Below are 27,341 nucleotides of genomic sequence, written 5' to 3'. Positions count from 1 at the left end.
TTAAACTTGTTTTCCTTCTCAACATTGTGGCTGTGACTTTATAAATGGTTATGCCACTTCCCCTTTCCCATCAAACACATTTCAGATCTCATTCACTTATAAGTGAAAAGACATCCCATAAAAGTACCACAAGAGTGAAGCCACTGGTGATTGTTCCTCCGATGAAGAGTCTGTAATTTATCACCTTGGGTTTTGTCAAGTAATATAAAACAGACAATGAAAATTACTGAAGAAAGGACATTCAGAAGACAGACAATAAATGAACAAGAGAAAACAAGAGAAAAGAACAAGAGGCAAAAATTAAGAGTTGAAGATAGATTATCAGTTAACTTCTTTTGGGGAAAAGCAAGACAACATTCTCAATTTCTTTTCAGAACTCAGCGATAGAAAGTGAAAACATTTCTTTGGACTGATATAAAATGAGCATCTGCTTTGTTTGGTCTAGTAACTACTGGAATTCACAAAAGCTGGATACAACTATATATATTTTGGAGTGGCTGTATGGTTTTTTTGGTCTGTGTGTATTATCTGAACACTGCTTGTAGAAAATCATTAATACCTTTTTCTCTTTTTCCTAAATACATATCATTTCTAATGTCAGAGACTTGCATGATAATTAAAAATGTAAAACTGTAAGTAAACCATGCTGCAATTACCTGAGTAATTTGGTTCAAATCAACTCGCAGGACTGATTGCATGAGTCAAGTAAATGTTACTAAAGTCTGTAGTTTCAGACAATTACCCAAGGGCCCAGTTCTTGTTCCCACAGAGTTCAAAGGTAAACATACTTTTAACTATAATAGGAGTAGGAACTTGGTGTTGACTGGTGGGGATGACTGCAGAGTTTTGAAGCTGGAACAAAATACACACGGCTATCACACACCAGTAATTATCTTGGCACCCTAAACATTTATATATCAGCATGCTACAAACTCTTAATCTGACATATGATAATAAAATAACTGAGTGCTTAACTTAAGGGCAAAAATACAGTATTTCATCTTAATAAAACCTGAGTTTATTGTTTAAATTCCTCTCCTCAATATCCTGCTATGTTAATATATGACACATATGAAATGCACTATGTAATGCTCATATACATATATATATATATTTTTTTTTTTAAAGAAATAAGCTGGTCATTTCACTGCAGTGTTTGGCCAGATAACGACACTATTAATACTCTAGTGTAACACGAGGCAACCTTGCAGCAGTTACCATTCTCCGTGCTAAAAGGATGGAGCCAAAAAGTGAGATGTGTGACCTTATAATGGAATTTGCAGTCCTCGGGAGAGCAGATACACGTGACACTAGTGTATGTTACATACTCTTGTTGCATTTTGTTCATTTCCATTGGCAGCTGTCATGCTGGAATTTTAAATCTTTGCAGCCTTTTTGCCTCCTCTCATGGCTGTGCGGTAATGCAGATTCTTGAAGGGACACTGATGCTACAGGGAAAGTGTTTCTTGCTCCAGATATGCTCCTTTATGATTTCCCCTGTTCTGCTCTATCTTCCATAAACCTTTCAGTGCTCATTCTGTTTACACTTGTGTCTTCAAAGTGCGTGGTATTTTGATTATGTAGATTTTCTGTGACTACATTACAAGGTATTGGCAACCTAAGGTTGCTTCTGTGCATGAACTGATTCCTGATTAATATGTGGGCTGACTAGCTCTAAAATAAGACGGCTTTGTTCCTGTTTACTTGTATTTAAATTGAATATTCTCATTAAGAAGAAACCTGCAGTTACTTGTGTCCTTTTATTTTAATGGTAGCAATTTCCTTAAGTATAAACAGGTCACACTACAGATATTAAATATGAACATCTCCTATTTAAATTGTCGGAGAGATTTGCTTGTATTAGCATTGCAATCAGAAGCTACCAGCCAAATACGAAAAAATAAAAGCTGGAAACAGTGACCTGCTCAGTTCTGAAAGGAAGCATGCAACCAATGGGGCCTCTGCTGCTCCAAGTTATCTTCTTAGCCCAGCCATTAAAGTGAATCCCACTGTAATAAGTAGTCTAATAAAGTCCTTCCAGCCCCAAGCTATTGTAGTCTTCCCGATACAGCCCCTATCCCCCATATCCCCTCCATCGAGCCCTAGCCTCCTCGAGGCTCCAGAGAGAGGAGAGGAGAGGAGAGGAGAGAGCCACTGAAGGCACAGCTAGCTACAGCCTCTGCAGAACAGAGAAGATCCAACCCCCACGCAGATCCCAGGAGGGAGCACTTGGTTGGGACACTGGAATTACCAATGCCACAGTCAGGGCTGTGCTGGAAGCAGTTGGGCACAGCTCAGCACAACCAGATGTTAAAATCACAGGCAGTTCTCTAACCTGCTCGTTAACATCGTTCCCACTGTGGGCTTTCTGCTGCAGCTCCCTCTCTCTAGACCCTCCCAGGTATTTCAGGTCACCCCTAGAATAGCATGCCATGCATTGGGGACACACCATACGCCACACCTGCAGAAGTCTCACAAAAATTCTGATGAGCACAGACTGCCCCAGCTTTCATTTTATTGTATTCTCTCTAGATTCAAGAGTTGGGAAACTTAGTTTCTGTCACTGATGCCAGTTTTTGCACTTTTGGGATCTCAGGCAAATCAAACTGTTCTCTTCATGCAGTCCACTTGTCTGTGAAAACAAACAACAATGAAAAGCAAAGCATAAATATAAAATACTTATCTCCTCCTATGCATTTCTATGATGTTGAATTAATTTACGTACAGTTCTGAGGTGTTCAAACAGAAAGCATTACAGAACTGAGAAGTATCATGAGTCATGTGAAAGAAATCATTTCAATACAAACTCTGATGGCTAAACTCTAGCTTCAGTTTAAACAGATCTCATTTCTGTGGAAGTATTCCTCAGCCCTATCAAAACCTACAATCTACAGCAGGCCACTTGGAGCACTTACCAGTGTTTTTGGAAACAAATCATACCCATAAAAGAGACCTGTCCCAAATGTTAATCAACTCCCCCCACTGTTGACTCATGACATCAATGAAATCAAAGAGGATCTACATATAAGAGGGTTATTGTCAAGCTGCAGCATAATACAGAATGAGGACACTGTTATAATAAATTTCTGTGTTCCTTGGAATAAATTATGAGTTTTTTAAGATTAATTCATTGCTCTTGATCAAGAAACAATATAGCTTATCTTCGGCTCGTTCTGTGCACATCTGAAAAACAACCCTAAAGGAGGCTTTCTCATTAACATTCTGCCTTCCTGCTAGCATGGATACACAGTAGGAATAGCTTACCTTTCACACGACATGAAGGTTTTTCTACATTTTTCTTCTTAGTCATAGCATTGTGGCTAAAACATATAAGCAGAGTTAAAGTGACTTTAGAAATAATGCTACTCTTCTGCTAGTGCAGAGATTACAAATGCACAGATCACCTCTTAAATCAATTTTGTTCTCACTAGCTTTAGATGTTAGAATTGATCAAAAAAAAAAATTGAAGGGCACTGGGTTCTTCTGCAAAAGCTGTAAAAAGAGCTTTGCTTCAGAAAAAAACCACTGGAACAGGAGCTTTGGACCTACTAGTATAAATCTTTGGTCATTGCCTGGAACATTTTCTGAGCTTATGATAGAACAGGATGTTTAATTCTCTTTTACCTTCCCAGAAAAGCAGATAAATCACTACCTGGTTATTCCTGCCCTTACAGCCCTTATGTTATTTTAAAAGCTAACCTGTTTCGGAGATGGAGATGCCAGACAGATAACATACTCCTCACAGCCACAGGAATGAAAACGGTCTGTCCTGGAGCACAGACACAATCTCCCAATCTGTTAGGATGGCACTGTGCCTGCTACCAATGTTGTATTCTAGTGCTTCTTATTACAGTCATCACTTAATGACCAAATCAGGGATGTAAAAGTCTGCAGAACCATAAGTGACACACCACTGGCAAAAAGCAGCCCTTTTCAGTTGCAGTGGCATAACAGAAGTCACCAATTCTTTGGCACAAGAGGCAGCTGCTGGGACCTACACATCTCCCTTTCTTTTGCTTGCATGGCCCCACACAGACATAGCTCTTCTTTAGGGTACAGGCAATTAGGTGTTGGTTGGCTGGTTGGATTGTTGGTTGGTTGGTTGGTTGGTTGGTTGGTGGGTTTTCCAGAGATTTCCCAGTGCTACCATTCTTAATATTTGAAGAAGCTTACTTACAATTGAAAATTTTTATATTATTTTTCTTTACATTCTAGTTTTTCATTAGGACCATGAGTGAAAGTAATGATGTAGTTTCAAGGGGGGACAAAAAAAGAAGGAAAAGCAAATTGGGAGCTACCAGACTGCAGTAGAACCAACAAACATATTTGGTGAATGCAACACCAAGGACAAATAGTACAAAGCTTACTTACATGCACAGTCAGAAGCTGGCAAAGAGCTTAAGGGTCATGAAGGCAAACAATTTAAAAGCAAACTGTTTTACAGCCTTCTATTGTAACACTCTGAACAGGATGTTTCAGCCAAAGGAACTGATGTCCTTAAGAAAGCAAGAAAGACACATAGATGTATGGAACAAGTCAGCATTTTTATCATGAACAAGAAGAATGTATTTGCAAATATCACCACACAGCTACCATAAATTAATACAGCTGGAAAGCATGGGAAAGATCATTTAATTTTAACTAGACTTCCGGTCCTAAAGAATCAGTAACAGAATTCCAGGTTCTACAGGAAAGCCATAAACTAGAGATTTTTTAAAAGCTGATTCCTGATCCAGCCCTTCAGACGCTCTTGAACATGCACAGTCCAAAGGACCAGACTTTAAACAAATATGTCCTTAATATGTCCCACCACGTTGGCTGGGGAATCAGATTGGAATATCAAATTTTGATTTCCTTGATCAGAGAATGATGACAGGACAGATATTGCTTTGTGAACACTATTATGTAGTTGACATAAGCACATCCATACTTTCAAAATGCTGTTACATCAGAGTTAAATACTGTGATGACTGTCCCAGGTCAAGCAAAAATAACTTGTAACATAAATAAAGGTAGTATCTCCATGCACAAAATGGATCTGCTGACAGTTGCCTGGTTAGAATTGTCTTGAAAGAGCTGTAAAAGCTATAATTTTTCAAAAATTGTAGATATGTTCTCTATGCAAGATATATTTGCAGCTGGGAGATCCCATGACACTTCATCCTAAGTCATGAGGTTCTGAGATTGCAGGATTTATCCTTCAAGGACAGGTAGTCAGAAGAAGTGGGGGTTTTTTAAGATATTACCTAGAGGCTCTGTCAAAATCCTCTGTGTGTTTCCTATGGACTTAACCTAATGGAATTAATTGAAAAGACTTCTGTTTGCTTAATGGAAATGAGACAAGACATAATTTACAACCTTGGTGTGGAAGAGAGTCTCTGGTTTTCCATTCCACACAAAACTATTTGAAATCAAGGAAGGTCACTGTGGTGGGAGAATGGTGTCTCCTGAAATGAAGAAGAAAAGTTGTTTACATTGTTTAAGAAAGATGAACAGAGATTTGATAAATAACCTGCCTTTAAAATTTAAGGCCACAGCTATTAAAACTGAGCCTTTTAATACTCTTTGATACCGCATCTAAATTTTCTACACTCTTTGCTCCCAAGTAAAGAATTCATCCAAGATGATCACTGCTTTGCCTAAGAATAGGAAAAGGAAAGGAGACAAACTGCCCTCCTCAGAGTAGCTGTTATCAGACAGCCAAATGGCAAACAACATGCCAGAATTTACAGGAAAGAGTCCAACATGGACCATTAATTCCAACACAGCCTCTATACCCCAAACACCATTAAAATGTTGCTGCTAAGGACTCTCAGAGCCAAGGCACACACAAAACATGTTCTACATGAGGATTTCTGCAACCGTAACGAATTAGCGAAAATCCTTCCAAAATGTAGCAAAGAAAAGTTATGGAACAAGTAGATTGGTATATGTGATACTTATGGAGAACACAAGTGCCCTTCAATTGCATATATATATTTTAAATATATACATAATAAATGACATTTCACTAAATTGTATTCTGTTTTACAAAACATTTTGTTTGTTCATTAAAAAGAATCTTCTTTTTAACAGAAAATCATGGGCCAGATCCTTGACTGGTAGCGTATCTTGCTCAGGTGGTGAGCTTCACTGAGCTATATTAAACCATGACCAAAGATAAATGTGACGCGACACTAGATTTAGACATGTTGTAGAGTGACTTACATGAAAAAAGGTCATTTTCTTACTTCAGGGACTAGCATATTTTTCCTACATTTTCTCCAATTTTAGTGCAGCAATCCAAGCTGCATATTTTGCCCTCATCAAATGTAGTATTTTCCCCTCTCAGGTGGTCTTCATGACTAAGCTTTGGCAGAAGCAGAGTTTAATGTTATGACATTAAGCCCTTGCAATATCCAGAATTAACAAATTCAGCCTTTCCTTTAGACATTAAATCTTAAGATGAGACATGTGGAGGTCCTTATAATGAGTCAGGGACCAGCAGACAAGCCGTAGCAGTCAGGGACACCTACAAACCACCTGATTTAGGAGTAACACACCATTTGTAAGAAAAGCAAGAGGGTTTTCCAGGAGAGGGCTTTTCATCCATTAATTAGGAAGACTGTATCTTTTGTGGTGGGAGACAACAGGTATGCAGAACATCCAGAACGTCCATCAGCATAACTTGATTCTTCTTTTTTTTAAATATGGTGTTGCTAGAGAAGTGGTTTTGCTAAAGAAGTGTTCTTGACATCTTATAAACACTGTTACAAGGAAAGACAGTTGTCAAACAGGAGTTATAAGACCCTAATGAACATCATTGCTCTCATGGTTGCACATGTGCTAACTAGTTCTTCCAGTTCAGCTCCCAGTAACTCGGTTGTTTGGTATCCACTCAGTCCCACTGGTCCATTTCAATAAAGCGTTCTTCTTCAGAAATCAATTAAGATTTAGTGCAAGTTTCACTGGGAAGGATTGCAAAGTATCTAGCAAATGGAAATTAAGGTATTTGCATGTTATGGAAGTCTTTTCCATCATCAGAGGAAATATGGTCACATCCTCAGCTGGAACAATGGTGTTTTAATTATGTAAACTAATTTCATGTTGATTACAAATCAAGAAGCAGAAAAAAAACCCTGTTTTTTTCAGCAAGAGGTGAATTTGGGTGATCAGAATGCAACTGGACCAAAGGAGATGCTGCCTGAGCTCCCAGCCTAGCCACAGTTTGCAAAATCCCAAATGTGTTCCCCCGTCACTGGGATCTACAGGGACAGAACTAGAAACACCTGTCTGTTAACTCTGTGCTATCAGAAAGATGCTACACTTGCTCTTTGACGTCACTTGCAGTGACTGATAATGAAAAATGATGGTGATTCATAAAGATATCTCCTTTCCTAAGAATACAGAAACAGCAGCTTGCGTAATCCTGAAATTTACTTAATTAAGGAACATCCCCAGCACTGTTGTATTTGATCATAGGTGCTGTCTCTCGTCTCCACCTCCCTCTCCCTCCCAGCTTTACCACAAGTGCCTTTGATTAGCACAGCCCTAATAAGACGCTTCATTAAAAAGAAAGCAGGGAGCAGGAAGGTAGGCACTGAGGTGTGGCTAGTGATTTAAAAATTGAAGGGAGTGGAAATGTATCAGAGAGAGGTGAGAAGTCCTGTTTGCTGCTGGCAAAATGAGCAGCTGAAGCGAGGGCCCAGGTGCAATGTAGGCACTGTTCTATCGTGTACGTCTCCAGAGACGGAGGCATTTCCGTGGGTGAGGAATATACCTACAGCTTAATGCCTCTGCTTGCTTCTGGGGAGGCAAGACCATTCTTTTCAGTAGCACTTCTTGAAACCTCAGAATCATCCAACTTCAGTGTTTTGAAGTATGCTTCTCCACTGAGATTCTTGAAGAACATTAGAGATGGGGTAAATGTTATCATACACGTCTCATGCGCTTGGCAGCAGAGACACTAGAGCCGCATCCAACGTAAGCTCAAATAGGTTTCCTAGCTTATGACCAGGGCGGCCCCCACAGCAGTAGAAAGTGCGCAGTGAAAGAGCGTGGGGAAGCTATTGCTGCCTCCCAGGTGACCTTGGCGTTTTAAATCAGGAAGCAAGCAAGGGAACTCAGACTTCATCCAGCTCCATGTTTTATTTATGATGATATTGCAGCAGCACTCAGGGCCCCAGCCATGAATCAGAAACTCATTACGCTATCTAGCATGCAAACACATAACAAACAGACAAGACTTCAAACACCCCCTATTTATCAGCAGTGATGTTTTAAAACTACTTTGCCTAGCAAGATAGGATTTATGGTGAAAAGCGTGGGGGGATATTTCTCATCCAGACGGGCAAATGCCTTTCCCAGAAGGATGCCGGAGCGCGGGACGGAGGGCAGGCTGGCCCCCGCACCCGCAGGGCAGGATGCCAAGGCCAGCTTCTAGCGTTAAGTACCCGAGTTGTTTGGTTAAGCAGACACGACGCCTTGCACTACAGATGCCAGCGACGAGAGGAAGTCATCGCTGAGTAGAAAAGGCAGCGCCAGGTTGGAAAAATAAAACTACTGAACCAGGTGGGCTTGTGACCGAGAGCTACGAGTAAGGAATGCGGGGTAACGTACTCGCAGAGGCGTAGCTCAGTCCCTGCTCCGCCCGCGGCCGCTGGGGACCCGCGTCCCGCCCCGCGCCGCCCCCTCAGGCCGAGGCCCCGCGGGCGGGGGGAGGGGCGCGGCCGGACTCGTTTCAGGGCGCAGCGCCGCCCCCCGCCCCGCCGGGGGCGGAGGGTTCTGGGGCGCAGTGCCGCGCCCGCGCAGGCGGCGTGGGGATTCTGCAGGCGGCGTGGGGATTCTGCCGCCGCCGCAGCTCTGTCGGTTCCCTGGTGCCGTGCTTTCGCGCTGCTCCCGCCGCCCTCCCCGCCTCACCTCGCTCTCCCTGCGTCCTCCGCTCCCTCCTCCCGGCGGGCTGGGGCTGTGTCTCCGCGTCGGCTTCCGCCTCAGCGTGGAGGCTACCAATATGAACGGCATCGTCCGCGCTGAGAGGCACCAGGTACGGCGGAGAGGCGGCGGTGGGCCCCGCCGGGACGTGCCCGGGCGGCCGGCCCTGGTGCGGCCCGCGCTGGCTGGGAGGGCGGTGGTGGGGGCCAGGCAGCGGCCGTGAGGCTGGGGGCGGCCGGGCACTGCGCCGCCCCGGCGCTCTTTGTTCCCCGCTCGGCGCGGGGGGGCGGCGGCGGCGGCCCGGGGCTGCTGGCGGGGGCGGCCCGGCCCGTTGGCCCGCGTCTTCCCCGCGCCCTCGGCTGGAGCAGCAGGAACCGGCCCGGCTCCGTGGCCTTTCGCTGCTTAGTTGGCGGCAGTTTCTCAAAGGCTGGCCAGATCTCGGAAGTTGCCGTGCTCGTCGAGGCGAAGTTGTGTAAATGGCCGGAGAATGATTCCCTCACGGCTGCTGGCCCTCGGCCCGTGGGGGGTTTCAGGGGGGGTCGGTGGCCCTGCCGGGCACCGGCGGCTGAGGGAAATACCCGGAAAATAGCCCCCCCGGCCCGGAAAATCATCTGTTCCCGCACGGGTGGGTATTGTTCCAAGGTCAGGCGATGCCTGCGCGCCTTCCCAAGCGCCACGCTGCAACCGCGTAGTGGCACCTTTCTAGTAAATGGGGGTGGGGGGGAAGAGACTGGCAGAAATCCTCGACTTGGAGTGAAGAAAATAGCCTTTTCGAGCTGAAGAACGTGTCCTGACAGCTGGTTGCCAATGTCATGACCCTCCCTCTGTCATCTATACCAGTTCTAGGAAATAGGAGATAATACAGCCAAAACAGTGCCTGTCAGTCCACGTTAGTGCTTCTGCAGAAAGGTGATGGGTATGAATGACCAGAAGGGGTTTTGGGGGGGGACGGCGAGGGGGGAGAAAAGTGCGGTATTTTCTGTCTGCCTGCACAAATTTCTAGTAGCTTTTTAGATTTTTTCAGAGGTGCTCCAAGGTAGAAAATATCTTCACATTGACAGTGTCCCTTGTCCTTCACACAGGATTCCCATAGACATAAAAACTAAATTGGTTATGATTTCATGCAGGGTGGAAGAATGAAGTGAGAGGCAGGGCGTCCGAGTTATTCACTAAGGATAGTGAGACTGAGCGGTTGGTAGACTAGTGTGGAAATTTAGAATCATGTCACTCCCCTTATTTGTCGTGGTTTCTGAAGGGGAGGATTTTTTTGTTTCCAGTGGTGGGTGTGTAGACACCACATGTATTCTTTTCTGTCAGGGATCTACAAAATAAGAAAGCAAGCAGAATGTGGTGCTTTGATGGTGAGATTGGTTTAATTTTAGAAAGCGGATTTTGCAGCCACAAGCCTAACTCCTGGAGCACAGGATGCAACAGTCAGGGAGTACTTTCCAGTTAGGAAATCGTACTTTAGCTACTGTAAATAGTTCTAATGTTGTTTTCCTCGGCTTGAGTTCTTAAGGAGCAGGAGATAGTAAGAAAGGCAAAAACTGCCTAGAATGGGGGGTGGGAGACAACAATGACATGTGAAAAAAAAAAAAAAAAACCACACCAGTTTGCTGGTAATGTGATATGTTTAAAGAACTGTGGGAAATGTGTGTTAGTAGAAAAAAGGAACACATGGGGGGGAGAAGGAAAGAGCTCAGATTTTAAGAGAGTGCATGTGAGGCAGAAGGTAGAAAAAGAGGTGTAGATAAAGACTATGACGACAACAACAAAAAGAGTATAACATGGAAGAGGATACACAGAACCAGTACAGAAGGGGCATGTAATGACCAGTACTAAGACTCAGGGAAAGAGTATATCGAAAGCTTGGGGGGGGATAGCATTGGCAGTGAGTACTGAATGGGCAGCTGGTGTCTTGGTGTCTTACAGCTGAGAGTTGTAGTTGAAAGCGCAGTAACATTCAAGCATAAAACAAGCCTCTGATAAATTTTTGAAGTCTGTGTACGTAAATGTGTGTTTGAAAGAGCTCTCTAGGCTTGCTCTCTGTAGAGGACAGTCCAAGTATTTTGAACTACTTGTAAAAGATTTTGGAAAACGTCCACAGTACTTTTTCCTTCCTGTTTAATTTTTAGCTGGTGATAACAAATATTCTCTCCCTCTCTCTTCACTGGTGGGGTGGGAGCACAGCTGAGGTTGATTTGCAGTGAAATACAACAATTTTGTTTACAAATCATAGTTACCAATGGAAGTAAATCTTTCATGGAAAAAACTGAAAAGTGAATATGCAAACCAAAATTAATACAAATTCTATGAGTCTTATTTTATATCACTGGTGTGAAGAAGTTGAGCCTGTTTAGTGGTGTAAAGTATGTTGATACAGGTCTTGGCCCATGATATTTTGCCCAAATGCGAATTCAGACATGAAAAGGTCGTGTAAATGCTCATGTAAGGACAGAAGTTTTTGAGGATGTCTGGGTTTATCTTCTGATACAGGTAATGGACTATGAGTAGTTGTAGGTGTGATCTGCATTTCTTCTGACCTGGGCTGTGAAAAGCCAGGAAGCCCACAGCAACTAAAATGCACCAACTGTGGTGTTAAATCCTATTTTTGCTTCACTATACCAACAAGTGTCAATGAAGTGTCTGTCATTAGATCAAGAAGGATCGACTTTTAGTCAAAAGATTAGAAATTATCTCCCCCAAATTAATGTTTTACTTGTGAGTTGAAGAAGTAGTCCCTTAATCTGACAAAAAAAAAAAAAAAGAGCAAAATTGGCACAAAGCAGGGGCTTTGTTGGCTTTTTAAATGCAGCACTGCACATGGCAAGTACCAATGGACTATACTAAAGGTGACAGTTCTTGGATGAGAGTTAAAGTATATACTACCTATAGTGTTAGGTCATGGGCAAGGTGGCTTTTGCCTCAGTGGGTGGGTCTGGGACCTGTTGCCTTGGTGCCTCACCTGAGACCACAACTCGGATGTCCCCTGGCAGTGGCTCTGCAGTGGAGAGTCCTAGGACACAGTAGTGGTTTTGAGATCTCAGAGGAATTCAACAGTAATCATCAGGCAGCAGGTTTTTAAATGTTGGAATGTTTTCTGCAGTGAACAGCTGTTTAAAAAAAAATTGGCATGAACAGATCCTAAATTCTAAACACAGGTAACAATTTAAAGTGTATTAATTATGACATCTATTTGCTCTTGTAACTGAGCTAATCATATTTCAGTAGTATTTGCATTCGCAAGATACATCTAAGAGGATAGCATAGTGGAGGATGAGAAGACTTAGTATTGTTATTTAGGTGAGTTCTTAAATGCACCTTTAAACATAGAGACAGTGAAGTGGAAAGATGAGTTTAAAGGGGGGAAATTTCTCTTGTGGAAGTCAGTTACATGCAGCAAGTTTATCTCTGAATTTATTATGAGCTGTGATTCTTTCATGGTCCAGTGGTACGTATATGTAGCAAATGAAAATCTCAGTCTGTGCATAACAGTAAGTGTTTAGGAAACACAATTATTAAACACAGTTATGTTTAAATTGAGCAACTGGGCAGACATTTGAGTGCTGGTGTTCCCCTGCTTGGGTACAGCCCTATCATCGAAACGCACCACGTGGCTTTGTGGCTTTGGGCCTGGCTCAGTCCTCTGCAGAATCACACCAAACATCATTGACTCTTGATCAGGGGTGGTGCTGTCTCTGTCTTTAATATTAAATTATAATGGAGATCCAGAGTTTATCTGTCGCTCTTGTTTTTGGCTTTGTTTTAAAAATAAGTTCAGGAAATAGGCCTGCTCTCAAGTAAGAATTTTCTCAAATGGAATGCGTTGTTCCTATTCTGGAATGCTAATTCTGTAGCTTTAACATGTTCAAATAAGGGCGTTTTGATGGCACTTGAAAAGTAATCATTTCAGAGGCATCAGACTTCATGCTTTACCTGACTGACAGTGATCTGTGAATGTCACAGTTAGTTGAAAATAATTCAAAAGCCTGGAAAATTATAAAAAAAAGCCTCTGACAGTTCCTGATGTGGTAAGCTAGAAGGGAGTATAAGTAAGGGGGAAAAAAGATAATGACAAGTGATTTGGATTTTTTAAAAAATAAGAAAGGCATTTGTTTGCAGTCCCTTTTTATAACCTTTAATGCAGAAAACACATAATTTTTGGCTTTTCATTAAATTTTAGCTGATTATTTGGCTTTTGTTCTAATAGTAGTATACCAAACCAAAAAGAAGGCAGAAAGTAATGAATATGCTTGTGCTAGTTAATGCCATTTTGAGTGGAAATACTACCCATCGTTCACACACAACAGTATTGAAACTTTGTGGCAAGAATTAAGATGTTTGTGTTCCTGGATATTCAGATTGGACAATACTATTAGGTGCATAAATGCAAAATGTGTGGTTTTGACCTCATGCACAAAGGAGGACTTTAAAAGACAAATCTTCCATTTCAGTCCAGAATTATTTTGGATGTCCTTTTTAGGTCTTGAAGGTCATAAGCAAGTACCTTGAGCAAATTTAAAACACTGCACTTGAAAGAAAGTTCTTCTGTTACAGCAGAATGTGCCCAGAGAAGTAAACCAAGCAAGGATGATTCTGGAATTTGAAATTGTTTGAATAGTTGTCGTGTAACTTGGCATCTCCCCAGAGCCTCAGTGCCAGTAATTAACAGCAACCCCAATGAATATTGAATGGGGGAATGCATAATGTGGTGCAAGAGCAGACCAGCAGCCTGTTTGTCTGAACTGTGGTAGCAATATACATTTTATTTGCTTTGGTAATTACGAAGCTCTACTCCGTTAACAAGAGAACTTCTTTGAGAGATCTGACAGTCATGAAGAAGCTGGTTTAAAACCAGTGTGAGCAAGGTAGATAATCTTACATGCAAAGTGTTGCTTGCTGCTCAGAATCAAGCCAGTGGTGACTGGGTTGGTCCAAAATAGTGTGACGCTGTACCGACCACCCAGTGCAGCTCCTGCCTGGGACTTGGAGCCTGACCCCATTGACTTAATTTCTTAGATGCCTGCTGTAGTTTGCATTTGGCTGAGCAGGTCTGGCCATCATGTCTCGAAGTCCTACAACAGAAATGGCAGGTTTAAAATCTGAAATGGTAAAGCCAGAGGTCTCTTGGTGATACTTCTCTTGCACATTCATGGATAGTCTTGGTGAAGCATAACTTCATTACTTTCTTGACAAGCTAATTCATTGAAACAAATGTGTTGAAATAATACCTCTGCATCTTTGAACAACAGAATGTTTCAGGTGAAGTGAATCTGTGGGGGAAGTGTGGACATCAGACTGCTTCTGTTTTTGAGAAGTGAGATGTTTAGATTGCTTTAGAAACTTGAAATGGTTATATCAGTTATACTGACAAGAGAGATGTTGACTTCCAAATGTGTAGTTAAATAATATTTGGTAAATAGGTCTTTCTTTCAGTTTCTTAACTTGCTTGTAGGATTATAAAAGGAACATACATTTCATCTTTGAGATTTTTTTTTTTTCCTTTCAAAGTATGGTAACATTAGAGTACATGGTAGAAAGCTGTAGTCCCTGGGCTACTGTTCCCATAGTCCTCCCTGCGGTGGGGGTGCGGTGTTACAGACACCACTGCTGCCCTGGAGCATTCGTTTCCTCCTTTATATCTGTGGGTTGATTTGTTCTAGTAGCCAAAGTTAATGTTCATTAATTCTTTCTCTGTGGTTAACTGCTGGCTGAAATATTCAGTCTCCAGGGTTGCAAGAAGCTGTTGAGGATGTGAGCAGTTTTCCCGGGAGCTAATGTGTGGTGGGATAGTGCGCCCTGCCCCTCCCGAGAATCAGCGTCGTGCTTGAGCTGCTTGTCTACTTAGAGCCTAAGGGAGGTACAGGTCCTGCCCAAATGATCCCGTCTGTAAGCGCTGGCTGGGCACTGGGGTCACCAGGCTCTCCTGCCTACAGCAAAGGTTACTTCTTAAATTTTTGACGAGGAGAAATGAGCTGCACCTATTTTTAGGAAACCTGATTCCCAGCGTGGCATTTAATCTGTAGATAGAAATATGGCTTTGGAACTGCAGCAGGGAGCTCAAGTGGATGAAGTGATCGATGTTTTCCTGAGGTGGCATCAGGGTCATGGAAAATTCCAGAGTGGGTGTGTGATGCCTGTTACCTCCCTGCTGCTGCTCCTCCCCTCCCCCCAAAAAGTCCAGCATAAACAGCCCACCCACAAGCAGAGTCCCAACAAAGCTGCCCCAGTCTGCGCTGCCAGTGCAGAACTTGACAGGTTCTGTTCAAGGGGTAGTGAAGAGACTATCAAAGAAAGTTATCATTGAAATAGCGATTTTTGACTTTATAATTTTTTTGGAAGTACCGAAGACTGGAGACATGCCCAGTCATTTCAGACATGTCCTTAATCCATCTTCAGTCCATTTTAGGCATTCAGTAGAAGAAGGATATAAGTAGATGAGTACAGGAAAAGCAAAAGGTAGGAGGCATGTGGATTAGTTTCTTTTTAAAACCTTAGTCATTTTTGTTGTGTTACTTAAGCATTATTTACTTGTGTAAACAAGCAGTAATGATCTGGATGCAGGAGGTGCTGAAGGTTAGAGTTGGTAAGGAATTGTATAAAAAATGGGATTTCGCTTTTCCAAATTTTTCTCTAAACACTAATTTAGCCACTGTCTTGTCTGTGTGGGTATAAAAATTGATGTGGTTGACCCATTATTAGGCACAAGAATGTATTGGTGTCAACATGGAATTTGTCAGGCTGTTTTCTTTTTGTGAAGAAAAACTTGTTTGGGTTTGCTGAAGTCTATGGTAGTACTACTTGTTGTCCTTACTTGATAACTTTTCCTTTATTGCAGATTATGATTCATGATTATCACAGAAGAAATTCATGTCTATAGCTCTTAAGGACTTGACTACATCATCTTCAGGCCTGATAGTTTTGGAATCCATATTGCAGCTGCAAAGACACGTCTGTTTTTTGCATTTCAACAAACATCTTCCCTGTCAGAAGATACCAAAACTGAAGTGCTCTGTTTTAACACAGTGATACCATTGGATTATTTTAAGATCTGTCATTTAAAAATTTACAGTAATATATTTGCTAGGTAAGTTGATACTGTTAGCTGCATATACAATAATTAATACTTTGCTGAAATTCTGCCACTTGAAAACCTTGCTGCCCTTTTTTTAATAAAACACAACAAATGAAAGTGTATACCAGGTGATCTTTGTAAGTAAGATTATTGTTGCCAGTTTAGGGTCAAATGTTTTCAGTAGTAAGTGAATTTAAAATAAACGGATTAACACTAGAATTATTTTGTGTAGAGCTTGCTATTTTTATTACCGGGTTTTGCTATCCACTTTTTCTATTTTGGGGGTTTTCTTGTTTAGTCTGATCTTCAGTATTTTCTTAAACTTCAGATGGAAATAAAACATTGTTCTGCTAATATGGGTAGCATCCCATGTATTCTTTCCTCTAAAATTCTTGAGGAAAGTATACTTTTGTGTATGTTAGCAGCTCAAACCTACAAATTTGATTATTTTTAAAAAATTATTATTTCAAATACATTAGGTCAGGTCATATTACAGTATTCTTAATTAGCTTCCTATTTGGAAAGTGGACTTTCCCTAAAAGTAAAAAAAAAGAATCAATTAAATGAGCTATAAAATAGATTCCAAATTCAGAAGTTAGTTTCCTGAAGTTAATTTTCCAGTCTTGGTCCAGTTTACCTGAGGTGGTACATTTGTATATGGGTAAGATCTTTGAGATGACTTAAAATACATGGTCGCTGTTCAGAATGTGTTTAATTCTGTTTTGTGGGTGCTGCTGTTCTTTCATGACTTCCAGCTACTCTAAAATGTTTAAGCCATTACTCATAAAATTAAATAAAAAATTATTTCTATAACTGTTCTTCTACTTGTTAGGTTAAATTTTCAGGTTCTACTTTTCAGTGTAGCTGGTTTTTGAATCTGTGTAAAAAATGAAGCTGACCGGTATGACAGATTTCATACAGTGAGCAGAAAATAGTGATGAATCTCCTAAATCTGATCTTTATTGAGGGGAATGAATCCTCTTGTGTAATCCAGAGCTAGCACAGGTTCAGCATGTAGTTGTGGGGTTGGTGCTTACTGAAGTGATGTGGATAAGTTAAAAGTTGTGGCCTCAATCATTAACCCAGTCAACCCGAAGGCTTATTGTCAACACATACTCAGCAGTAGTACACTTCTAGGCTTTTTTTTTTTTGAGATGGATTTTTTTTTTTAATTCCCTGTGAATGTTTGTTTGCTTGTATACTGAAGTAAACTGTTGTATCTGTAAACTTTACATGTTCTGTTTTCAGCCAGACCAACACCAAGATGATTCCTAATGGATATTTGATGTTTGAAGATGAAAACTTCATCGAGTCATCTGTTGCCAAACTAAATGCCTTACGTAAAAGTGGTCAGTTCTGCGATGTCCGTCTCCAGGTACTCTTTTTCTGTCTGAGTATGATGGTTGAACGCGGTGGGTTTTTTGTTAACGCTATGTAACATGATGTGCCTCACTGAGCATGAGACCTGAGATTTTAGAATCTGATTTTTCTGAAAATGCAGACCTAAAAAATTCAGATTACTTTGAGAGAAGCGACACTAACATTTTTTCAGCTGATGTACACTGGAGATTGTATTGATTTGAAAAATTGATTTGAATTGTGACATTCAGTTTGGTAGACATCTATATTGTTATAATACAAACGTACTTAACCAAAATTCTTAGTAGCATGTGGGTTCCTTATTTTTGTTTTAAATAAAGGTATGTGGACATGAGATGTTGGCGCACCGAGCCGTGCTAGCTTGCTGCAGTCCCTACCTGTTTGAAATCTTCAATAGTGACAGTGATTCTCATGGAGTTTCCCATGTTAAATTCGATGATCTCAATCCAGAAGCTGTTGAAGTTCTGTTGAATTATGCCTATACTGCTCAGTAAGTAGTTTACACAGAAACTGGAGAGTAGTCTTTAATTTAAAAAATAAAAATAATAAAGATAAATTTCTTTAATAGGTTAAAAGCTGATAAAGAACTGGTGAAAGATGTATATTCTGCAGCAAAGAAGTTGAAGATGGAGAGAGTTAAGCAGGTACAGTTCTCAGTTCTTCCAGAAGTCCATTCTGCTTTCTCAGGCTGATAGTATTATGCTTTTTGGTGTTACTGTGACAAAATCTCATGATTCTCTGGGAAAAGTGCTCAGTGTATAAGTTTCTTTAGATGTTTGTTAACATTGTATTGATTTGAGTGACATCAGTATGTATTGCTTCCACCACCAGTGTTACCTTTGTGCTGACGGGTTCTCTGAAACTAAGATTTGTATTTGTGCACATGTGTAAGCAAAATGGCTTCTGAATCACAGATGGTTACTTATCTTCAGGTTCGTGGAAGTGGCGGTGTGCTTGGTTGCATTGGGGGACATAATTAAACCTGTTAATTTGTGGCAGTCGTATATGGAAAAAAGAATAATCCATACAATTCTGAACATAAGTTTGGTAGCGCTTGAGTTTAGAAATGCTTCCTCTTGCCACAGATAGGGGTACTACCTCTGCCAAGGGAACTGGGATTCTCATCTTCACTTGACTGCAGAAGAGCTGTTTTGAATAGGTGTTTGGTAGAAAAGCATGGAGTCAATGTGAGCAGCTTGCAGCCATGTATGACTTTTTTCTTTTAATACATGCATATTCCAGTGGAAGGCAGCACTTCATTTACAGCTCTAGCACAGGGCGGGGATGACAACAGTCAGTCACTGTTCTGCAGTTAGAAAACAGCTGTTGCTGTATCTTGGGATGGATAATTTAAATGTACAAAAGTCTTGTCTACTTGTAAACTAAGATGCAACCTTTTTTTCTTAAAAGGTTTGTGGTGACTATTTGCTCTCCAAGATGGATGTTCAGAGCTGCATCTCTTACCGAAACTTTGCCAGTTGTATGGGAGACTCGCGTTTGTTGAACAGGATTGATGGGTACATTCAGGAACATCTTTTACAGATTTCAGAACAGGAAGAATTTCTCAAACTTCCACGGTTAAAGGTTAGCTTAAGCTTCTAGACTTCCTTCTGGTACGTGATTTCTAAAAAACAACCCAAGGAACAACTACTATGGTGTCCTTTTTGGGAGTAGGAAAGCTTGGCGTGCTGGCTTTTTTTACCAACAGTGTAAAAATTCTGGATCTGTACGGTATTACTGCTACTGTGAACCTTAACTCTAGAGAATGTGTACTGTCACCCTCTCCAAGCACAAAAGTAACGCAGCTGTACTTGTGTGTGGTTCCTAGTTTCAGTGGCATAGGCTTGAAAGCTCCTCATAGGTGGTGTTTTCTAGCTCTGTGGTAAAGCCAGAGTAATGCTCGCTACATAAAGTACGGTATTGCTACAGATACAAAGGTAATACCTATAGAGTAAATCATCCTTTTTTCTTCTAATTCAAGCTTGAAGTAATGCTGGAAGACAATACTGGCCTACCCAGCAATGGCAAATTGTACACAAAGGTAATCAACTGGGTACAGCGCAGCATCTGGGAGAATGGAGACAGCCTGGAAGATCTAATGGAGGAGGTTAGTCTATAAGAAAATGGGATGAAACATCATTTTAAAAAAAAAAAAAAGTCAATACGAAGGATGATCCCTTTTTCTTTTAATTTTTTTATTTTTTCACTTTTTTTAACTGTGACCCTAAAGAATTTAAATTTTACTGTAGGTACCCCTAAGCTGAGAAACTGGGGGGGTGTTCAGGTGAGCTGAATGAACTGTTCAGTCTGGTCTTCCGCTTTCCTTTTTTGCTCACTATGTGCTGTATAGTAACCTCAAAGTGATGTGTATCTTGCTTTAGAATTGGGGAGGTGGTACTGAAACTTGCCGTAGATTCTTGATGTTTTCCTTTGCAGGTTTTGCTTGTAAATGCGAAGTAGGTAAAAGCTTCTAATGGTTGTTCCTCCCCGTTGATTTATCTCCCCATAGGTTTATTAACAAAACTAGGATACCAAGGCTGAAGAACCAAGAAGAAACCTCAAGTGTATTGACACGTACAGAAGCAGCAGTCCTGCCCCAGTTCTCCTAAGAAAATCCGCTGTGGGCAGAGAACGATGATGATGATTTAATGGTGTTTACTTACTCCTTTACAGGATGCGTTATTTTGAAAGTTGTGTATTATTAAATGGCTTTACTCATGAATACTAATACTAGATGTAGCCTGGGCAGTGTTTGAATTAGTGGGGAGTCTAAATTTTTAATTGGCTAGAGAAAATGGACTTTACAAAAACCCACAAAGCATCAAAAATTTCCAAGTTTGTTATTACAAGCACGATAGATCTTCGGAAACACTTGTATAGGCAAAAGTACATGTTGATACTGTCATATATTCTCAAGTCTGTATTTCCTGTTGGAAAAACTCATTTTAAAAGCTTTGATCATGTTGAAATTCAGATGCATGACATTGAAACAGTTGCATCTGATGTTTAGTTGGGTCAAGAGTTTCCTCCAGAACTTAAATTTGTGTTGTCTTCCCTCATTCCCATACCTTTCTTTTAGACTCCACTGTTGGCTTCTCTTTTTTTGATCGAGATAAAGATGTGTACTTTTCAGAGCAGAAAACTTGTTTGCGGGGATAGCAAAAATGCTTGCATGAGATTGTGAATCTGTGTAATTCTGCAAATTAATGTGCCTTTTGATTGTCTAATGTTTCTCTGCTGGAAAAACAGTAGAAGTCCCTGGAAAATGAAGATTTCTCTCAAGCTCAGAAAGTAAGGAACCTTCATCCCATGTTTGAAGATTGCCACCATGACATCTGCTTCCTTTTAGTTTTGTCATTCTGCTAGATTGAGATGAGATGACGAGAAGTATGCTGGCGACTGCCTTTTGTAATCTGCCTGTAGCTAAGTAGCAGTGGAGACAGTAGCCACATGTGTATTCTGTTGTTGTTTTTGCAGGTTCAAACGCTGTACTACTCAGCTGATCACAAGCTGCTTGATGGAAATCTGCTAGATGGACAGGCTGAGGTGTATGGCAGTGATGATGACCACATTCAGTTTGTGCAGGTACAAATTGCAGACAGTCTCAGGTAACCCCAGATAGACTGGAGCAGTTTACAGCACACCCGGTCTTGTGTACTGTGACAGAGAAAGCAGCAGCACCTGTAAGAGAAACACATGACGAGAAAGTATCATAACTGCTGGAGACGATGATTAGACTCTGCTGCTCGTTTTTCAGCAGACTGACTCAGCCTTTGCAAAATGGAGTGCTTTAGGTTTGACTTCAAAATAAATCTTGGGCTGTTAGAAGAAAGAAAAGGTAGAAAAGCAGTCAGCTGTAGCCAGGCAGCTGTGGCTTTGTAGAGATATTCAAGAGACTGTAAAGAATCACAGAGTGCTTGGCTGGCAGCAGAGAATGCATCTGTTAAATTTTGGCACATAAAAAGATTCCAGACATAAGTTCTGAGCTGTCAGCTGCCAGCGTCTGTTTCTTTTGTTCAGCTGCACTGATAATGAGCAAGAGAGATTTCAATAAACCAGGAGTAGATAACTTCTCATCTAGAGATAGCCAGTGCTTTGACTACATACAAATCAGTCCTGAGCTTTGAGATTTTTATTTTTTAGTTCTAGGCAAATATAATTATTTGCAATTCCTGAAAAACACAGGGCTTAGCACAGTGGAGGCTGTTCAAGAAATAAAGATTAAAAAAGGGCTAATTTATCAGTGGCTTTATACAAATTAAGGTTCTTAAATATCACAATATATTTGCTTCTAACTCAGTGAATTTAAACTTGCAGCGGTGGAATGTGATACAAAAGTATACTTCTTGAAATTTTTAGGTAATGCTTCTCTAAAATATTCTCCATCCCAGAAGATGGATTTCAGAAGTGAAGAGAAAGTGAAAAGACAGCTAATTTTCCAGTTGCTGAATTGTTTTTAGTAAGCCTTCACAGACTTCACCACCTTTGGATACTACACCCTGTAGTACTCAGAAGCTGAGAGGCAAATGTTCAAAAAGTTCATTTTCAAAAATAAGGCCAAAAATTCTCAACTTCTTAAAAAATCTTCCCTGACAATAAGAATTGCCAACTTCAGACATTCTGAATGGTTGCAAGAAATAATGCCAGAAAACCCATAGATGACAGTCCTGGAAAAATTGTAGCTTGTAAATTTTTGACTTACAAAAGTTTGTAATTTCTGTAACTGTCGAGGTGATTGAAGGCTAAGAGAATAAGCTGTTAATTGGATGAAGGTCCAGCAATAACAGAAACACTATCCACAAATGAATTGATTTTCATGGCGTGCTGAGTATAGCAATCAAATTCTCTGTGTAAAGTTACCTGAGTTGGGTGATGTATTCCAGAAGTCTTAGGACAGTTTCCACAGAGATCAGACTCCAGGGAACTGTGCAGGCATTGCAGGCTTGATACTGTGGTCGTAATCCTTGCTGCTAAACAGAACACACAGAAAGGTAACTTTCTGTGTTTGGTTTGTACGGTTCAGGAAAAGCCTGAACAGCCAACTGTGCAATCTAATCTGAAATGTGAAATTGTTGATTTTTTAATGTAAGCTACAGTATAAATTTAATTGAAGAAGAAAAGCAAGCAGAAATGTCCCGTTAGTGGGAAGCATCAAGGGAGTAAAATCCAAGAAATGGCTAATCTGAGCACAGAGAGGAACTGAGGTGAAATTATTTTGTCTTCAGGGAATGAAGAGAATGGTTAATTTACCTACAAATAGCATTATATAATTAACTCAGGTTCCAGAAGCAGAGCTTGCAAGTGAGGCTTCTAGTCTGTAGATGAGTTTTCTCCAAGTGGTTTTTCCTTACATTTGAAAACCCTGCTACTAACCCGTACTCTCTTCTAGGAATTTGAAATGATTTCTAGTCAGACACCAGCAGTAAAAAGCAGCAGTCACAGGATGAAAGGAGTACCAAAAGAAGATGTAGGGTGGTTTTTGGCCACTGTTGCTGAGCAGGCAAGATGTTCTGTTGAAAATGTAGGTGTGCTATAAATGATGCTCTGCGGAGATGGTTGATGAAGTGTTCTCTTGAGTAGTTACATGTTAGCTCAGAGAAGCAAAGGTAGAAGGAGGTGTAGTCTCTGGCTAGGTTTCTGTAGCTGCATTTTGATTTTGCAGAAGAAGCCACCACGTGAGAATGATCACAAGCAGATTAGTAGCAGCTCCTCTGGAAGTCTTTCTCCAAATGCTACTGTTCAGAGTCCTAAACACGAGTGGAAAATCATTGCTTCAGAGAAAACTTCAAGTGAGTAACCAGGGCGGGGTTTGTCTAAAAGATGTGTCTGGTGTTCTGTGCCTACCACCTCCCCCTCCCTGGGGATTTCCTTCAACATCCATCGGGGATGCAGAAGTGCTTTTTCTTACCGATGATGCAAGTCCAGTAATTGGCCCAGTAATTTGTGGGATGTTTCCAACACAACTGGGGCCAAACCGGGATCACTGACATCCTCTTGATGCCTCCTCGAGAGGGCCATCCCAAGTCCCATGGGGTGTATAACCTACCCAGGGAGTCCTCAGGAGATAGGCAGCCTTTGCTTAACAGAGCTATTTGCTCTGTGTGTGCGAGGAGGCTTTCTCCTAGCACATCTTTAGATTGCTGTCTTGTGTCCTTTGAACACTCTATTAATAATCTAAAACTTGTATTTTTCAGTAAGTAGGCTAATGCTTGGAATCAGTAACTAGAAAAAACAATTTTCACGCTTACAAGGAGAGAAGTGTAATCAGAAGACCCTAGCTAGCATTCACTTAAGTTCACCTAAAAATTCATTAATATTGGTGGCTTCCTTTTCTCCCGACGACAGGCAACACCTACCTGTGTCTGGCTGTTCTGGATGGGGTGCTATGCGTGATATTCCTGCATGGCCGTAACAGCCCGCAGAGCTCTCCCACGAGTACGCCACGCCTGCTGAAGAGTCTGAGCTTCGAGCTTCAACCCAGCGACATCATGGAGAAGCCCATGTCGCCGATGCAGTACGCTCGCTCGGGGCTGGGCACCGCCGAGCTCAACGGCAAGCTCATCGCCGCAGGTAAGGGAAACGGCGTCAGCTTTCTGATGGGGGCCTGCCTGGGTATGGGGGGCAATGGCTTCCCGAGTCTCTACGCCGTGTCGGAGTCGGCGCTCATCAGCGCCTGAGCAGTCAGACTTTAGAAACATGATGTCATCCGGCCTTTTGTTTTTAGGTGGGTATAACAGAGAGGAGTGTTTGCGCACGGTGGAATGCTATGACCCGCAGAAGGACACCTGGACTTTCATTGCGCCGATGAGGACGCCGCGAGCTCGGTTCCAGATGGCAGTGCTCATGGTGTGTGGGGGGCAGAGCGGATAAAACCTGACCTCGTGTCAGCGGAGGTGGGACAAACAGGGCAAACCGCACAAAGCGGTAGCAGGAGTTGCTTAACTGCAGTAACATGGTTGCTAAAACACAAATGATTTGAATTGTGGCATATTTGGGTGTGAAGCTGGTGTCTTTTTTTCCCATTTAGGGGCAGCTCTATGTTGTGGGGGGGTCAAACGGTCACTCTGATGACTTGAGCTGTGGAGAAATGTATGAGCCAGAAATAGATGACTGGACACCTGTTCCGGAACTGAGAACCAATCGCTGCAATGCAGGTATCCCTTCTGCCGTTGATTGACTGTTTGGGGTTTTTTAAAATGTATTCATTTATTAGCTTGCTTATTATTCTTTACTGCATGTCTAGGAGTATGTGCCCTGAATGGGAAACTGTACATTGTTGGTGGTTCGGATCCTTATGGCCAAAAGGGACTGAAGAACTGTGATGTGTTTGATCCTGTGACAAAATCTTGGACAAGCTGTGCTCCCCTTAACATCCGTAAGTTTGCTGTGAGGTTTGGATGAGAGCAGGGAAAAGGCGTTTGTAAAACTGCAGGTTTCAAACCAAGCCACAAACCTGTTAAATTTCCGCTGCTGTGTGGCACGCTGTTAGTGCACAAGTGGCGTGCTGGGCTGTAACTCCTGGGTTCTGATTGCAGGGAGGCATCAGTCTGCGGTGTGTGAACTGGGGGGATATTTGTACATCATTGGAGGAGCGGAGTCGTGGAACTGCCTGAACAGCGTGGAGCGCTACAACCCAGAGAACAACACCTGGACCCTGATTGCGCCCATGAACGTGGCTCGGCGAGGGGCCGGAGTGGCAGTTCGTGATGGTAGGCTTCCGCCCCCGCCCCCCCCCCCCCCAGCAGCCTCTGGCGCTTGGGGAGTTCTTCACGTTAAGCTGCGATACAAGTAGAACACAAAGCTGTGTTCCTTCTTAGGGCAGCAACAATACAGTAAGAACCTGGCTGTGCTTCCAACTTTAATATCAGGAAACCAAAAAAACTAATTTTTGTTTTGGGGCATTAGCCCTCACCTCTTCCCTTTCAGGTCCAGCAGCCGTATCAGTTTGCGTTTGAGCTTCGCACTTACTCTGAAATAATTTCCAGTCAGCATTAATGATCAGGAGAGCCAAAGCAGGTCAACGCTGTCACTTCAGACCTTGACTGAAGCAGAGCTTTCTGACAGGAAGCCCGACGTGCCATAGCTTTGGCCTCCCCAGAAAGGAGGCAGCTGTTGCTGAGCTGCCGAGCACTCACTTTTTGCTTCCTTTTGGTAGGAAAACTCTTTGTCGGTGGTGGCTTTGACGGCTCTCATGCAGTGAGCTGTGTGGAGGTGTACGACCCTGCCAGGAACGAGTGGAGGATGATGGGCAGCATGACTACTCCGAGGAGCAATGCTGGGATCACCACGGTGGCCAACACTATTTACGCAGTTGGGGGATTTGATGGCAATGAATTCTTGAACACAGTTGAAGTCTACCATCCAGAGTCAAATGAATGGAGCCCCTACGTAAAAATTTACAAGTGAATTAAATTCCCTTTTCAAACTAACAGGCTTAGTGATGTAATTGTGTTTTAGTAGAGGTACACATGTGAATAGGGTTGGGGAGGGCATAGATGTTGCCAACAGCAACACAGAGCTTTTGCATATTGCATATTAATGTGCTGTACATATTTGTTTTGGAAAGAATATTGAGATGAAGGGGTTTTTGTGTATTTTAGAACTTTGTTTGGAGGGTTTTTTTAAGATTTTGAAGATAATGCAAAAGAAATGAGACTGGGCATATCATTTCAGGAGCTTCCCCCAGTGTTTGTTTTGTCACTTTGCACATTAAATGACTTTTCCTGTAGGCTGTGTTCTTGGGGCAGGAAGTGGAAGGGGGATGTATGGGGGATTGTTTTTTTCATCAGGCCTTGTTTTCCTTCAGTAACTGGAACAATCTGTAACAAGAAGCCTTATTTAAATAGATATAATGGCTATTTTTTTTATTAAAAAGCGCTGACATGCCTGCCAATACCTTATCTTTTATGATTGCCTTTTTATAACAGTTTTTATATACTCAGCAGAGTATTTTATCTGTTGAAACGAAACTGGCAGATAAATGGTAATTGAAGCAAAGAGACAACCTTGAAGAGCCTAGAGCCCGAGGGGATGCCTGCCTTGCTGCTGTAGGTGAGCATCTGCTGCATGATTGTCCCTTAGTGTGCACCACCTGTGTTAAGAGCTGGGCCCAGTTCCTCAACAGCATGGAGCTGTGACTCTGAGGACGGGGAAAGGATTTGGGCTCTAGCTATTTTGACAGAAATGTGGAGGGGCACTTGCTGGACAGGCAGTTTTGTTACTAAGAGTGGGCTGACCTTTGTAAAACAAAAACTTGGGGGGGGGGGGGGGGGGGGAATGTTTCTCATGGGTTTTAAACTTTTGCCTGTTGGCAGTGACAATGTATTCATCTGATTAGTAACTGTCTTAAGTTTATTTTTCTAATGTTACAAGCTGAAAATGTAATAGGACACAAATAACTTTATTTCGTATGTGCTCATAGTACTATGTTTTTGTTCCCTTTCTCTATTCCTATGGATAAAACATTTGTTAGGATGACTTGGTGTCTAATGTGTAGTGCTGCACATGTAACCCTGGGTGCCAAAACTAGCACTGACTGCTTGCTACTGCTGCAAACACATTAAAGGTACCTTTTGGGAAATCCTCACACCACAGGATGGCAGTGACATGTCTTTGTGTCCTTTTCTTTAACAAGAACAACTTTAACAAAGCTGGTGCAGGGTCTGGAGCACAGGTCTGATGGGGAGCAGCTGAGGGAAGTGGGGGGGTTCAGTCTGGAGAAGAGGAGGCTGAGGGGAGACCACATGGCCCTCTACAGCTATGTGAGAGGAGGGTACAAAGAGGGGGAATGAGTCTCTTGAACCAAGGAACAAGCAACAGGACAAGAGGGAATGGCCTCAAGCTGTGCCAGGGCAGGGTCAGACTGGCTCTTAAGAAGCATTTCTTTGCAGAAGGGGTTGTTGGGCATTGGAATGGGCTGCCCAGGGCAGGGGGGGAGGCCCCAGCCCTGGAGGGGTTGAAGAGTTGGGTCCCAGTG

The 27,341-nt window shown here is 42.0% G+C and overlaps 1 protein-coding gene and 1 long non-coding RNA gene across 5 annotated transcripts; one reads left to right on the top strand and one right to left on the bottom strand.

The window, feature by feature from the left end:
* Positions 1–1,738: 1,738 nt before the first annotated feature.
* On the bottom strand, positions 1,739–9,027 carry LOC141960867 (uncharacterized). 2 transcript variants are annotated; one of them, XR_012633705.1, is made up of 3 exons: positions 8,899–9,027; positions 3,265–3,320; positions 1,739–2,632 (listed from the first exon to the last, which is right to left on the bottom strand). It is a non-coding gene; the product is annotated as an uncharacterized LOC141960867 (long non-coding RNA). The 2 variants fall into 2 exon arrangements; XR_012633706.1 differs by lacking the exon at positions 8,899–9,027 and adding an exon at positions 3,700–3,810.
* On the top strand, positions 8,795–26,958 carry IVNS1ABP (influenza virus NS1A binding protein). 3 transcript variants are annotated; one of them, XM_074907070.1, is made up of 15 exons: positions 8,795–9,022; positions 15,749–15,997; positions 17,234–17,360; positions 17,686–17,855; positions 17,934–18,009; positions 18,776–18,949; positions 19,347–19,472; positions 20,843–20,950; positions 23,028–23,154; positions 23,711–23,935; positions 24,090–24,211; positions 24,393–24,519; positions 24,609–24,740; positions 24,901–25,074; positions 25,271–25,514. In XM_074907070.1, exons 3-15 carry the CDS (start codon positions 17,250–17,252, stop codon positions 25,318–25,320), a joined length of 1,722 nt encoding a protein of 573 aa, XP_074763171.1. In that variant the 5' UTR covers positions 8,795–9,022; positions 15,749–15,997; positions 17,234–17,249; the 3' UTR covers positions 25,321–25,514. The 3 variants fall into 3 exon arrangements, with proteins under 3 accessions (XP_074763171.1, XP_074763168.1, XP_074763169.1); XM_074907067.1 differs by lacking the exon at positions 25,271–25,514 and adding an exon at positions 25,521–26,958 and having other exon boundaries at positions 8,797–9,022; XM_074907068.1 differs by lacking the exons at positions 8,795–9,022; positions 25,271–25,514 and adding exons at positions 15,146–15,369; positions 25,521–26,958.
* Positions 26,959–27,341: the final 383 nt, after the last annotated feature.

This window comes from Athene noctua, chromosome 5 (genome assembly GCF_965140245.1).
Source record: "Athene noctua chromosome 5, bAthNoc1.hap1.1, whole genome shotgun sequence".
Classification (NCBI taxonomy): Eukaryota; Metazoa; Chordata; class Aves; order Strigiformes; family Strigidae; genus Athene; species Athene noctua.
The sequence above is the reverse complement of the archived record's forward strand: the minus strand, read 5'-3'. Positions and strand labels throughout refer to the sequence as shown.